The sequence below is a fragment of the Thamnophis elegans genome, chromosome 5 (assembly GCF_009769535.1).
Source record: "Thamnophis elegans isolate rThaEle1 chromosome 5, rThaEle1.pri, whole genome shotgun sequence".
Classification (NCBI taxonomy): Eukaryota; Metazoa; Chordata; class Lepidosauria; order Squamata; family Colubridae; genus Thamnophis; species Thamnophis elegans.
In genome coordinates, this window is record NC_045545.1 from 96,587,490 (window position 1) to 96,602,284 (window position 14,795).

At 49.3% G+C, this 14,795-nt stretch overlaps 1 protein-coding gene across 1 annotated transcript in view; it reads right to left on the reverse strand.

The window, feature by feature from the left end:
* Positions 1–12,378, reverse strand: part of LOC116509480 (tyrosine-protein phosphatase non-receptor type substrate 1-like) — a 33,955-nt gene extending 21,577 nt beyond the window's left edge. The window contains 7 exon segments of the mRNA XM_032218631.1: positions 1,709–1,730; positions 4,477–4,578; positions 6,168–6,320; positions 6,323–6,514; positions 8,503–8,829; positions 9,685–10,023; positions 12,348–12,378. Of these exon segments, the coding sequence (XP_032074522.1) occupies positions 1,709–1,730; positions 4,477–4,578; positions 6,168–6,320; positions 6,323–6,514; positions 8,503–8,829; positions 9,685–10,023; positions 12,348–12,378 (1,166 nt within the window).
* Positions 12,379–14,795: the final 2,417 nt, after the last annotated feature.

Below are 14,795 nucleotides of genomic sequence, written 5' to 3' on the forward strand. Positions count from 1 at the left end.
ACATTCACACTCTACGCTTGATAAGCCTCTTGCTTAATCCGGGGTTTGTACTTTACCGTGGCATGATGTCTGACCTAGGTTATTATGCTAATCCGTAATACGCTTCTCCTTCTCTTTGTCCTTCCTTCCTCCTTCCTTCCTATTTTTCCCCCTTTTCCTTCTCCTCTGCCTCCTCTTTGTCTCTTTCTGTTTCTCCTTCTCCTTTCTTTCTCTTCTCTCTTCCTCTTTCCCCCATTTTTCCTCTCCTTCCCACTTTCTCCTCCTTTTTCCCTTTCCTTCCTCCTCCTTTCTCTTTCCTCTTTCTCTTTCCTTGCTCCTCTTCCTTTTTTCCGCCTTTTCTTCTCTTCTCTTTTTCTCCTTCACCTCTTCTCCTCCTCTCCTTCTCCTTCCCCCTTCTTCCTCCCTCTCCTTCTCCCTTCCTTTCTCCTTCTTCCCTCTCTTTCTCCTTCTCCTTCCTCCCTCGTCTCTTCTTCCTCTCTTTCTCCTTCCCCTTCTTTCCTCTTCTCTCTTCCTCCTCTTCTCCTCCTTGCTCCCTCTTCTCCTTCTCTTCTTCCTTTCTCCTTCCCATTCTTCCTTCTTCTCTCTTTCTCCTCTCCTTCTCCGCATCCTTCTACTTCCCTCCGTCTCCTTCCTCCCACCTTCTCTCTTCCTCTTTCTCCTCCTCTATTTCTCCTTCTCCTCCTTCCCTCTTCTCTCTTTCTCCTCCTATTTTTCTCCTTCCTCCCTCTTCTCCTTCTCCTTTCCTTTGCCACGTCCTTCCATTTTCATCCTCCTCCTCCTTTTGCACCATGTGGTGTGAATCAGAGGTGGGTTCCGGTCAAATCTACCGAACCGGTTAGAAGAGGTTCCACCAGTGGACCCGGAAAAGGCAGCCACACCTATAGAAGAGGTTCCCAAAAATTTTGAAACCCACCCACTGCCACACAACACACACACACACACACACACAGAGAAAGAGAAAGAAAGGAAGAAAGAAAGGAAGAAAGAAAGAAAAAAGAGAGAGAGAGAAAACACATGGTCGGCAAGCCACTCCCACCAGGTCACATGGCCGGCAAGCCACTCCCACAAAGGAGGCCACACCCACAGAGTAGGTTCCAAATTTTTTTGAAACCCACCACTGGTGTGAATGTCCCATTGCCACCCAAAATACCTTGCTAACTTGACTTTTGAGTCAGCATGCTGTGTGAAAAGCTACTGGGGGTCCTCTCTGCCCAGTGGTGAAATTCCAATTTTTTGTTACTACCTATCTGTGGGCGTGGCTATGTGGGCGTGGCAGGGAAGGATATTTTGCAAAATCCCCATTTCCCTCCCACTCTGGGGCCAGCCAGAAGTGTATTTGCTGGTTCTCCAAACTATCAACATTTCTGCTACCGGTTCTCCAGAACCTCCTGAATTTCACCTCTGTCTCTGCCCCACTTTGCTTTCAATAAATCCAGAGTGACATCCAGAATGCAAAGGAAACAGATCTATGGTTTTCGTGGAAACAAAATTAGCACTGTGAAACAAGCCAGTTTTAAATATTAAAAGATTAAATATTTAAATATTCAAATATTAGCCAATAGTACCATCCAGGGAACCAGCTGGGATCTTGGGAGGACTCAAACCGAGGAAAACTATACTTCAATGGACCTGAAATACACCAGGTTGTAACAGCCTCTATTAATTCCCCTACCCCATTTGTTTGGATGAAAAGATAAAATAGATTTACCTTACAGATGTGGAATCTTTACCTACAAGAAAGCAGGAGAAAAAAAACACATTAGCTGGAAGATCAGTTTTAAAGGTTTCCAAAAACATCCTGCAAAACTTAAGGTTCTTACAATAATGGGGCAGCGGGAGAGCAAAACAGCATTTCTGAACCTCACAGAAGGCATTTCTCGACACTACAGCGAGTCCTCGACTTACAACCGCAACGAGGTCCACATTTCTGTTGCTAAGCGAGACGTTTGTTAAGTGAGCTCCGCCCCATTTTACAGGGGGTTGGACTAGATGGCCTACAAGGCCCCTTCCCAACGCTATTGATCTGAGTGTGGATTCAGTTGACCATTTCCGCTTTCAAGAAGAGACTGGACTGCCCTCTGTCAGAAATGGGGGGAAGGGTCTCCTGCTTGAGTGGGAGGTTGGACTAGATGACCTACAAGGTCCCTTCCAACTCTGTTAATCTATTAACCAGTAGCAGCTGCTTTACTCTGGCTTACTCTGGGATCCACCACGAAGCACCTGGTGGAGATGCTTGCACTCTTGGTCCCAAATCACTGGCTTTTCCATGAATACGGGTAGTCCTCAACTTACGACCTCAACTGCGCCCCAAATTTCGGCTGCTAAGCGAGACAGTTGCGAAGTGAAATTTGGGCTCATTTTACGACCTTGCCTGCCACCGTTCCTAAGCCAATCACTGCATTTGTTGAGTTAGGCACACGGTCATTAAGTGAATCCCCATTGACTTTGCTTGTCAGAAGGTTGCAAGAGGGGCTCACATGACCCCCGGACACTGCGACTGTCATAAATACGAGGCAGTTGCGAAGTGGGCAGATTTTGATCACGTGATCACGGAGATGCTGCAACGGTCATAAGTGTGAAAATGGCCATGTCCTTTTTTTTTCCAGTCCCACTGTCACTTTGAGAGGTCACTAAATGAAGCAGTCTAGCTTATATTGACCTTCCTGTCTTGTGTAAAATGAGTGGCTGACCTCTTAAAAGCTTAAAAAGAGGGTAGACCTTCATGGAAGCCCACCAGGAAACAGGGGCACCATAAGGTAGATGGAAAGTTAAGAAGCCATGAGGAAGGTTAGGGGAAGGGCCATTTCTACTGGGCCTCAGAAAGCAGCAGGGCATCTCCATGAAGTGGCCAGGAGGCATCTCATGACCTTCGCTGATCTCAGGGAATATAACCGGATTGGATTTGATGAGGCCACGGAGGGAAGAGTTTATCTTGGACGGAGACAATTGCGGAGACAATTGCGAGTCACTTCTACACTGTTGCCAAGTACACGAAGGTATCCATGATGCCTACAGGAATTCAGGTCAATGTGAGGAGCCCTCTTCTAGCCATACGTACGTCCATCTGTCCATCCATCCATCTGTCCATCCACCATCCATCCATTGTCTGTCTCTCTGTCTGACTGACATTCTATCTATCATCTATCTATCTATCTATCTATCTATCTATCTATCTATCTATCTATCTATCCATCCATCCATCCACCCACCCACCCACCCACCCACCCACCACCCATCCATCCACATATATATCCATCTTCTCTCTCTCCCTCTCTCTGCTCTCTCCCTCTATTCTCCAACCATTGATCCAGCCTCTCTCTCTTCTTCCATCTGTCCGTCCATCTGTCCATCCATCCATCCACCCTACATCCTCCTCCTCTCCATCCAGCATCCACATATACATCCATTTTCTCTCTCATCTATCTCTCCATTCTCCATCCATTGGATCCAGCCTCTCTCTCTTCTTCCATCCATCCATCCATCCATCCATCCACCCATTATCCATCCATCTCTCCTCCATCCACATTATACATCCATCTTCTCTCTCTCCCTCTCTCCTCTCTCCCTCTATTCTCCATCCATTGATCCAGCCTCTTTCTCTTCTTCCATCCGTCCATCCATCTGTCCATCCATCCACCCCGCATCCTCCTTCTCTCTATCCTTCATCCACATATACATCCATCTTCTCTCTCTCCCACTTCCTCTATTCTCCATCCATTGATCCAGCCTCTCTCTCGTCTTCCATCTGTCTGTCCATCTGTCCATCCATCCATCCCCCCATCCTCCTTTTCTCCATCCTCCATCCACATATACATCCATCTTCTCTCTCATCTATCCCTCCATTCTCTCCCTCTCTCTATTCTCTCCCTCTATTCTCCACCCATTGATCCAGCCTCTCTCCCCTTCCATCCATCTATCCATCCTTCCATCATCCATCTATCCATCCATTCTCCTTCTCTCTATCCTTCATCCACATATACATCCATCTTCTCTCTCTCCCTCTCTCCTCTCTCCCTCTATTCTCCATCCATTGATCCAGCCTCTCTCTCGTCTTCCATGTGTCTGTCCATCCGTCCATCCGTCCATCCGTCCATCCATCCATCCATCCATCCATCCATCCCCCCATCCTCCTTTTCTCCATCCTCCATCCTCCATCCACATATACATCCATCTTCTCTCTCATCTATCCCTCCATTCTCTCCCTCTCTCTGCTCTCTCCCTCTATTCTCCATCCATTCATCCAGCCTCCCCTCCCCTCTTCCACCCTCCACCCTCCCTCCTTGACATGCATCACATCGGGAAAACAACCATAGAAATCATGACAACAGGTTTAGAGAGACCACCCGAAGACCCCGTCCCCACAATGGATGAAGGTGCCTTCAGTGCATCCATCAGCCTCAAGAGGGATGACCACAGGATGGACAACTCTCTGAACAGGCCCTCCAACCACAAAGACCAGCTCACCCGGATGTTTACCTTTTCTGTGTCTTGTTTGGATGAGGTAGATAACCGCAATCACCAACACAACCACAAGGGCACACACCACCACGCCAATGATCACCATGGTTGTACTATTGTCTGCAGAAAGATTGCATGGGTTACAATGGGGTCCTTGAATGGCCCTTTGAGTCAGTCAGCATCTATTTACAAAATGCATTCGTTGAAATATATATTGATTGTCCCTGTCTATCCGGACTCTGGGCAGCTCACGAAACAAAACAAGGTAAAGATTGCCCCTCGCACTTATGTGCTGGTCGTTCCAGACTCTAGGGGGCGCTGCTCATCTCCGTTTCAAAGCCGAAGAGCCAGCGCTGTCCGAAGATGTCTCCGTGTTCATGTGGCCGGCATGACTCAACGCCGAAGGCGCGCGGAACGTTGTTCCCTCCCCACCAAAGGTGGTTCCTATTTTTCTACTTGCATTTTTTACGTGCTTTCGAACTGCTAGGTTGGCAGAAGCTGGGACAAACAATGGGAGCTCACTCCGTTATGCGGCACTAGGGATTCGAACCGCCGAACTGCCGACCTTTCTGATCGACAAGCTCAGCGTTTTAGCCACTGAGCCACTACCTCCTGTGAGATTTGTAACTCTCTTTTAATGCTCCAAATTTCCCTTCAACTCTCCCACATCCCAGGGCAAAGTGCGTGCACATACACACCCAGCAAAGTGCGTGCACATACACACCCAGTCCAACAAAAAAAAGGAACAGGGAAATAAGTCCACAAAGCAAGGAACAAACAATGAATACACAAAGCCAGGAACAAGGTACTGAATCCACAAAGTAAGGCAGAAGCTAGCAGTCTTGCAAATTCCAATGGTCTCTACCGGCACACCAAACTCTACAAATTCAGTGTTTCCCCCCCAAAAAAATGGCCCTCCACACAGCATCTCCTTAAACCTCAGTCCCCGGGTGTGACTTGTGAAGAGGGGTGGGGCACTCTCCTCCCGAGTAGTCGAGTCAGTCTGCGCTGTTCTCGCCTTCTCTCCACTCTCCGTGCCTCTTGGATCAGGCAGCTGATAGCTGGCATATGGCTCTGACAACCCAGGCTGGCCACGCCCCTGTACCGGTTCTCCGGTCTCTGTTGCTGTTGCTGGCATCTTGTTTATTAGCTTTTTATGGTTTTTGCGCACGCGCACAACCATTTTCAGCAAACTGCGCGTGTGCAAGCAATACGTGGCCGGGGATGTGGGGGTGGCGATGGGGTGTGAGCGAACCGGTACTGGTTTGCGTAGGAACCTACCCCTGACCTGGTCCCTGGGCTGAATCTTGGAACAACAATCCCTTCACTCAAATATTCCAGAAGAATCTGGAGAGCTATGCTGTCCTCAAATGAAGAACGACCAAAAGACACATGACGGAATGAAACAGGAAACAAGGTGGACGGGTAACAAAAGAGCCGAGATGGCGCAGTGGTTAGGGTGCAGTAGTGCAGGCCACTTCAGCTGACTGTTATCTGCAGTTCGGCGGTTCTAATCTCACCAGCTTAAGGTTGACTCAGCCTTCCATCCTTCTGAGGTGGGTGAAATGAGGACCCAGACTGTGGGGGCGATATGCTGACTCTGTAAACCGCTTAGAGAGGGCCGAAAGCCCTATGAAGCAGTATATAAGTCTAACTGCTATTGCTATTGCTAAAATCTCTGAAGAAGCAACCTGAAAGCCCATACTTACTTCCTTGCCCATCAGCCGAAGCTTTCCCCTCTTCAGGTTGCATGCTGATCAAGAGCGTGATAGTTGTGTTGACCAGAGGCTGGGAGTCGTGCTGGACCTGGCAAAGGAACACGGAGGAGTTCCTCTCTTCGCTGGCCATCATCTCTAGGCTGCTTTGAGGGAAAAAGTCCCGTCTGGATTCGAGCTCTTCGGGCCAACCGTTCCTTTTCCGGTTCGGACATCCTTGGCAAACAACTCCAGCGTTGCCCCATCTGGGTAAAAGCTTTCTGCGTTGCAAGTGACCGTCACGGTGGTGTTCAGCTGGACGGGAGAAGGTGGGCTGGTCTCAAGACGCACCTTGGGAGGAACTGAGCAAAGAAAGCCAAAGAGGTCGGTCAAAAGAGCTTCGGACTCCTGGTTCCTAGACTGGCAAAGATGTTTAAGGACATGTCCGCTATAGGTTGGAAATGTCATCGGACACCGGCTTCGTATTATCATATGTGGTGCAACGGTTTTGAAGGCGGAAGAGGGCTTTGCGCCCCAACGGCCCAACGGCAGATAAAGCAGTAGAACCATCTTCTAGATCAGTGATGGCTCGGGTGCCGAAAGCGCCTGCGCGCAATTCTACAAACATGCATGTCCACACCCATAATTCAATCCCCCCGCGGCCGCCCCGAAACATGCGTGTGTGACCCCCCTGCTGCCCTGCCCCCGCACGCATGCACGCACAACCCCCCTGAACCCTGCGGAGGGTGAAAACGGCCTCCCCTGCTCCCCGGAGGCCCTCCGGAAGCCGGAAACGGGCTGTTTCTGAACTTCCGGTTTGCTCGTAGGGTCCTTTTTCATCCTCTGGAGCCTTCAAGGAAGCCTCCTGAAGGCTACGGAGGACTAAAACCGGCCCTACGAGCAAACTGGAAGTCCGTCCCAGAACTTCCGGTTTGCTTGTAGGGCTGGTTTTTTGCACTCCGGAGCCTTCCAGGAAGCTCCTGAAGCCTCCGGAGGTCCTCCAGGGGAGGCTGTTTTCGCCCTCTCTATGCTCCTATAAAGCCTCTGGAGCCTGGGGAGGGCGAAAAAAGCATGCAAAAAATGGGCACATGCGCACCGGGGTGTGTGTGTCGCGCATTGCATTATGGATGTGGCACATCCGTGCACGACCCCCCTGCGCTCCTCCCACTTTTGGCACACGAGCCAAAAAAGCTTCGTTATTGCTGCTCTAGATGCTTAATCAACCTCACCACAGCCCTGAAACTGGGGATCAGAGCCCTTCATGGTATTGGACCTGGGTACTTGAGAGACCGCCTGCTGCCAATTACCTCCACTAGACCGATTAGATCCCACAGATTAGGCCTCCTCCGAATTCCATCTGCCGGCCAATGCCGACTGGCGACCACCCGGAGGAGGGCCTTCTCTGTGGCTGCTCCGACCCTCTGGAACGAGCTCCCCGTGGAGATTCGAACCCTCACCACCCTCCAGGCCTTCCGCAAAGCCCTTAAAACCTGGCTGTTCCGACAGGCCTGGGGCTAAAGAGCTTTCGCCCCCCCCCCCCCTTGAATGGTATGGTTGTTGTGTGCTTTTAAATTGTGTATTGTTCTGTTCGTCTTTTTTATCCCTTATCTGTACCCCCCTTCCCTGACTTGGATTGTGAGCCGCCCTGAGTCCCCTTCGGGGAAAAGGGCGGCATATAAGTGCAATAAATTCAATTCAATTCAATTCAAAAGATTGGCCCACCCAACACGGTTCGAGCAGATCGACGGGTCCCTAATGGGGGGAGCCTATGCCACCCACCTGACCGAACCAGTGAGACTAGAGCTAGTGGATCACTGGGAAGTAATTTGATTCATAATAGCCCCCCTCAAATGACAGATGCAGTCATACTGGGGACTCTCCTGGCTAGAGAAGTGCGGACCGACCATCTGGTGGCAAGGGGGTACCCACGGACATAGGATAGACAAGGGGCCCCCCAACCCCCTTCCCACACCAGCAAGCAGAAACACCGAGCTACGCAACGACCATTGTTGGTGGGAGAGAAGGTTTACTTCTCCACAAAATATTTGAGGTTAAGACTCCCTAGCAAGAAGCTGGGACCAAAGTTTGTGGGACCATTCCCCATAGTGAAGAACATCAACCCAGTCACAGTGCAATTGAAACTACCTCAATTGTTGGGGAAGATACACCCAGTATTCCATAGTAGCCTCTTAAAGCCTGTGGTTGGATCCACTCTGAGACCACTACCCTTGGGGCCCCCACGCCCTGTGGACTTTGGTCTTCCTGGTGCCATTCCCGCTGCCATGGAGGGCCCTCTACCACTTCTAGACTCCATCGCCTCGTCCGTCTCTTCTACCCAACGTTCACCTACCTCTTAGGACACCCCCAAGTGCGAAGGTCTCCTGGAGAGGACCTTGTCCATCCAACGATGTGTGTTCGATCTGGCAGATCAGCTGAGACTTCACGTCTCCTTGCTCCAGCTGGATGTCCACCGTGCTCTCCGCTCGGTACGAGATGCTCTGTTTTTCATCCGAATTCAGGATTTCGGCTGGTGAAGCCGGTATTTTTTTCCCATCCTTCAACCAGCTGACCGTGATCTCTTGGGGGGAGAATCCCCCTGTGGAGCAGCTGAAGGAGGCCCGAGACCCCGCCGTGATTCTTCCCGTGGGGCCAATAATCGCAGGCCGGGATGGCATGGCTGAGGGAGAAAGTAGAGAGAGAGACATCAGTTGACGTTCCTCAGAGATGATACAGGAGGCCCAAAGATGGCGTTTGGTCGGAGAGACTCAACTTTGAACATGGGATTTACTCCCACGTGTCCAGGGGTGGGATTCAAAAATTTTAGCAACAGGTTCTCTGCCCAGTTGCTGGGTGGGCATGACCATGTTGAGTGTGGCCTACTCGGCCTCCTGCACCACAGGGGGGCATTTTCGCCCTCCCCAGGATCTGGAGGCTTCTTTCGAACCTCCGAGAGGGTGAAAACGGCCTCCCCCAGACTCTGGAAGCCTTCTGAAGGGAGGAAACGGGCTTGTTTCCGGACTTCTGGGAGGCCTGTTTTTTGCCCTCCCAGAGCCTCCACATGGGCCCGAGGTGGCGCAGTGGTTAGGGTGCAGTACTGCAGGCCACATCAGCTGACTGTTATCTGCAGTTCAGCGGTTCTAATCTCACCGGCTCAAGGTTGACTCAGCCTTCCATCCTTCCGAGGTGGGTAAAATGAGGACCCGGATTGTTGTTGGGAGCAATATGCGGACTCTGTAAACCGCTTAGAGAGGGCTGAAAGCCCTATGAAGCGGTATATAAGTCTAACTGCTATTGCTATTGCTACTTACCTGGAGATGGGGCGCATGGAGACTCCTGTGGGGGGGGGATGGCTGGGGGGGGGGGCGGACAGCCAGTCCTTGCAACTACCAGTTCGGCGAACCAGATGTTAAAATTAGCATCCGGTTTGCCTGAACCAGTCCGAACCGGCTGAATCCCATCCCTGCACATGTTTCATGGTTGACTGGGAACACCTCCCTCCATCCCCAGAAATCAAATGCAGAGGGCCACCTACCGATCACGGAGACTAGAGTGCCTTTCCCGGAAGCTAGCTTGCTCTCTTGGGCCCCTGCCCTGAACTTCACACAATAGTAGGTCCCAGCATCTTCAGGACGGACGTTTTGGATCTTGATGCTGAAGTCCGTGTTGGATCCTGGGATGACTCTGACCCCCTTGTTGGAAGTTCCTTCTTTATCACTGTAAATGGCCTGTTTTCTGTCCATCCCTTTGTACCACCGCACGCCTCCAGGTAAATTTCCTCCAGTCAATGTACACTCTAGAGTGATGGTCTCTCCTGCTTTCACCGATACGGACTCCGGAAGTTGGGATACCACTACGTTCTGTCCTGTAACAACTGAAACAAAAAAGAGACACTTTTGTAACTGGGTTTTCCTCTAGAAAGTTGGTTCCCACTCTTCTAGAGACAGAGAACCACCGATGGTGTTGGAGAACAAAATCACTTGCATTTTGTCAAGCGTGCCTCCTTCAAAATCCAAGAAAGGAAACCCCCCCAAACTCCACTGATTTAGGGGTAAAGGTACTTTTACGGGATACGAAATGAAAACAGCGAAAGAAAAGCAAGATCTGAGGCTAAAAGGCGCGAATGTGTACATATCAAAAGTTGACCCAAATCCCTGCCCCCTGCCTAAATGCCCACTCTCCAACACCCCTCCCCAAGGGTGTCATGTGGGGTACATCTTCAGGTGGCCTCACCCAGCTGGTATGCAGAGATGGTTGGCCTTGACCAAACCCAAACATGAGCCTTCAAAGTTCAAAGTTTAATGAATTTATATGCCGCCCAATCCCGAAGGACTCCGGGCGGCTTACATAAAACAACTCTAAAAAGAATACTAAAAAAATTAAAATAGAGAGAAAGCAAGTTGAAAAGACACAACATGCACTCAACCTTAGTGGGGCTGGACCTCATTCAAGAGGTCAACAACCCCAGGCCTGCCAGAATAGCCAGGTCTTAGTAGACTTTCGGAAGGACGAGAGCGTGGGGAGGGTCCGGATCTCTGGGGGTAGATAGCAATAGCAGTTAGACTTATATACCGCTTCATAGGGCTTTCAGCCCTCTCTAAGCAGTTTACAGAGTCAGCATAGAGTCCTCATTCCATAGGGCCGGGGCAGCTACAGAGAAGGCCCTCCCCCGAGGAGCCGCCAGACGACATTGTCTAGTCGACGGCACCCGGAGAAGGCCCATCCTGTGTGATCTTATCGGACACTGGGAGGTATATGGCAGAAGACGTGTGCAGAAGATGGTGAGAACAAAATTCCCTCTTTCGAGATATCTCCTCCAGCACAATTCCTCTTCCAAACACCATAAACGCCCTCCCTCCTCGTTACTATGGCAGCCGATAGCAAGCGAGCGATACAGACACATTTTGTGAATGCAGAAATGCATTTATATACCGGACAATAGCCGATTACCTTACCGATCGATTAACTCGCTGCGACCGGATGGGTGGAAAATCGCACGAAATGCCCCAAAGAAAACATGGATATCCCAAGTGGCTCACGATCTTCAACCACTACATTTCTCGATAACCGATGCCCAACAAGCCGCCCTAAATCGGAATCAATGGCGTGCTGTAATCCGTGACGTCCTGCCCCTGGCCTTCACAATGCAACGGTCACTGCCTTATGGTCGTTGACATTTATGAAGATTAAGTCCAAGTCCATTTATATACCACTTTATACACCACTTTTTAATGCCTTGGGAAGGCCACCCTTGGAATACGGTTTTGGTCCCCACACTATAAAAAAGATGTGGAGACTCTGGAAAGAGTGCAGAGAAGAGCAACCAAGAGGATTAGGGGACTGGAGACTAAAACATATGAAGAACGGTTGCAGGAACTGGGTGTGTCTAGTTTAATGACAAGAAGGACCAGGGGAGACATGATAACAGCCTTCCAATATCTCAGGGGTTGCCACAAAGAAGATTTGGGAGTCAAGCTATTCTCTAAGGCACCTGAGGGTAGAACAAGAAGCAATGGGTGGAAACTAATGAAGGAGAGAAGCAACTTAGAACTAAGATGAAACTTCCTTAGTGAGAACAATTAATCAGTGGAACAACTTGCCTCCAGAAGTTCTTGGTGCTCCATCACTGGAGTTTTTCAAGAAGAGATTGAAGAAACCTTTGTCTGAAGTGGTGTAGGGTTTCCTGCCTGAGTAGGGATTTGGACTAGAAGACCTCTGTGGTCCCTTCCGGAAATTCTATTCTAAACTCAAACCTTCTGAGATGTTTCAGAACAGAGAAGAATAGCAGAGTTGGAATGGACCTTGAAGGTCTTGTAGTCCAACTTGGATGTCTTGTAGTCAAGCAGGGAAACCTACACAATTCTAGACAAAGTGTTGTCCAATCTCTTCTTGAAAACGTCCAGTGATGGAGCATTTACAACTCTTGGAGGCAAAATTAATTCCATGGATTAATTGTTCTATCAGGAAATTTCACCATGGTCAACTAGCAACAGTCAATTCACCATGACCAATCTGACATGGTCAACTAGCCATGGCTAACTCACCACCACCAGCTCACCACCGCCAACTCACCATGGTCAACTAGCAACAGTCAATTCACCATGACCAATCTGACATGGTCAACTAGCCATGGCCAACTCACCATGACCAGCTTGCCATGGTCAACTAGTCATAGCTAACTCACCACCGCCAACTCACCACGGTCAACTAGCAACAGCCAACTCACCATGGTCAACTTGGCATGGTCAACTAGCCATGGCCAATTCACACCAGCCAACTCATTGTGGGACAACTCACCATGACCAAATCACCATGGCCAACTTTCCATGGCCAACTCACCTCATCCAACTCATCAGGGTCAACTAGCAACACCATGAGACAACTCGGTGCGGGATAAGAGTTACACTCAAAGAAATGGTGGAGTCATTAATGAATGGATGCAAAAAAGAGGGAGAGAATGCAATGAGAACGAAAACAATTAAAATGTTTTTAATTTTTTATTTTCAACAATTACATTAAACTGTCCAATTGTCTTGCAGTGAGTTGTACACCGACTGTGGAAAGTTGTCCCATTGCAGTTCACACAATCATAATTTGCATTTTTTCTCCCCCTGTTTCCCGGCGTTTACGTCTGGTTTTGAGCAAAGATCACCCATTGGGGGAATCGGATTTGCGTAACAGCTGTGACATTTGTTTAACGACTGCAGAATTTGCTTAAACAACCCCTGTTAAAAAAAACAATCATTGCAGCCTTGAATCCGGTCACCGAATGCCTTGACTTACGACTGCCAGAATGTACAACTCTTCATTCCGAGCTCAATTACCGTCAAAAAGACGAGGACTGCGAATTGGTTTTAAATCTGCCCCCAAGTTCCTGTTACGGGAACTATAAAACCATTTCCACCCTTTTGTTCCCTGTTGATAGGTATAGTGAGGGAGTGCCATCAAACCGTCTGCCTCGAGCACCTTGCCAAGGTAGGAAAAACTGGATCGTAAAATTGATTTTATGGCACTTTAAAGAAAAATGAAAACACCGTATATATATATATATTTTTACAGATGGCTGTAATTGCAACGGACCGGAGAAAACGCCAACTGCTCAATTCAAGGCGAGGTTTTTCTACCCTTGAAATAATATAATACAATTTAAGGATGTTTCACTGCAACATTAATTTCTTGTTAGTGCCTAAATCTCTGGCAAAGTGCTAGTTCTTAAAAGCTGCCCCCGATGTGTCTGAATGTTTGCTCCCTTCGGCGCCTTGGGAATACGATTGGCCTAGTTTTAAAAATTCAGCATAAAACCCCACATGTGCCACCGTTCCTTGCAATGAAACACTTTCCAAGGCAAAAAGTTGTGTGTCTTTTATGTTGCATTTGATACACGCATTCTGTCTTCCAGTTATTGGCTTAATGCCAGTAACTGTGAGAAGGATCTTGGAGTCTTAATGGACAATCACTTAAATATGAGCCAGCCGTCTCTGGCAGCAGCCAAAAAAGCCAGTTGTTCTGAGCGAGGCTTCCCAAGAGCACGAAGCAAACTCCTGGTCCCAACAAAACCGCCTTTTATTCATTGACTGCGAATTCTGCTCATTCGCATCCAGCAAAGTCTTTCAAGGGAGGATTTATAGTCACAGACCTTCTCTGGCTTGGAGAGCTGCCAGGCCGATCTCTGCAAGGAGTCTTGGAGAGTCACAAACCAATAAAGCGAACTAATTGTCTCCTGCAAACTCCACTCCCCTCGTCCCGACAAAAAACCCTTTTATTAATTGACTGCGAATTCTGCTCATTCGCATCCAGCAAAGTCTTTCAAGGGAGGATTTATAGTCACAGACTTTATCTGGCTTGGAGAGCTGCCAGGCCGATATCTGCAAAACTTGGCAGACTCCACGACTGGCCCATGTTCCTCCCCAAACTCCTCACTATCTGAATCTTATAGAGCCGAGGTGGCGCAGTGGTTAGGGTGCAGTACTGCAGGCCACTTCAGCTGACTGTTATCTGCAGTTCGGCGGTTCAAATCTCACCCGCTCAAGGCTGACTCAGCCTTCCATCCTTCCGAGGTGGGTGAAATGAGGACCCAGACTGTGGGGGCGATATGCTGACTCTGTAAACCGCTTAGAGAGGGCTGAAAGCCCTATGAAGCGGTATATAAGTCTAAATGCTATTGCTATTGCTATCTTCTGCCAGCTCTGCTGGCTGGTGGCGGGCCACAATACCAATGCAATCCTTGGCTACATCGATAGAAGGATAGAATCAAGATCACGTGAAGTGTTAGTACTACTTAGAATGCTTTAGTACCATGATGGCAAAACTATGGCATGCATGCCACAGGTGGCACATGGAGCCAGGACACGTGAGGTGTTACCCTGTCATGTGTGTTGGCCAGCTGACTTCAGCCTTCTTTTGAGGCCATTTTTCGCTCTCCGGAGGCTTTGGAGCCTTCAGGGAAGCCACCTGAAGCCTCCGGAGCGCGAAAAACTGCACTACGGGCAAACCGGAAGTTCAGGAACGTACATCTGGTTTGCTCATAGGGCCGGTTTTAGCCTTCTGGAGTTTTCAGGAGGCTTCCCCGAAGGTTCCGGAGGGCAAAAAACCGACCCTATGAGCAAACTGGAAGTAACTTCCGGGTTGTTCGTAGAGTCGTTTTTT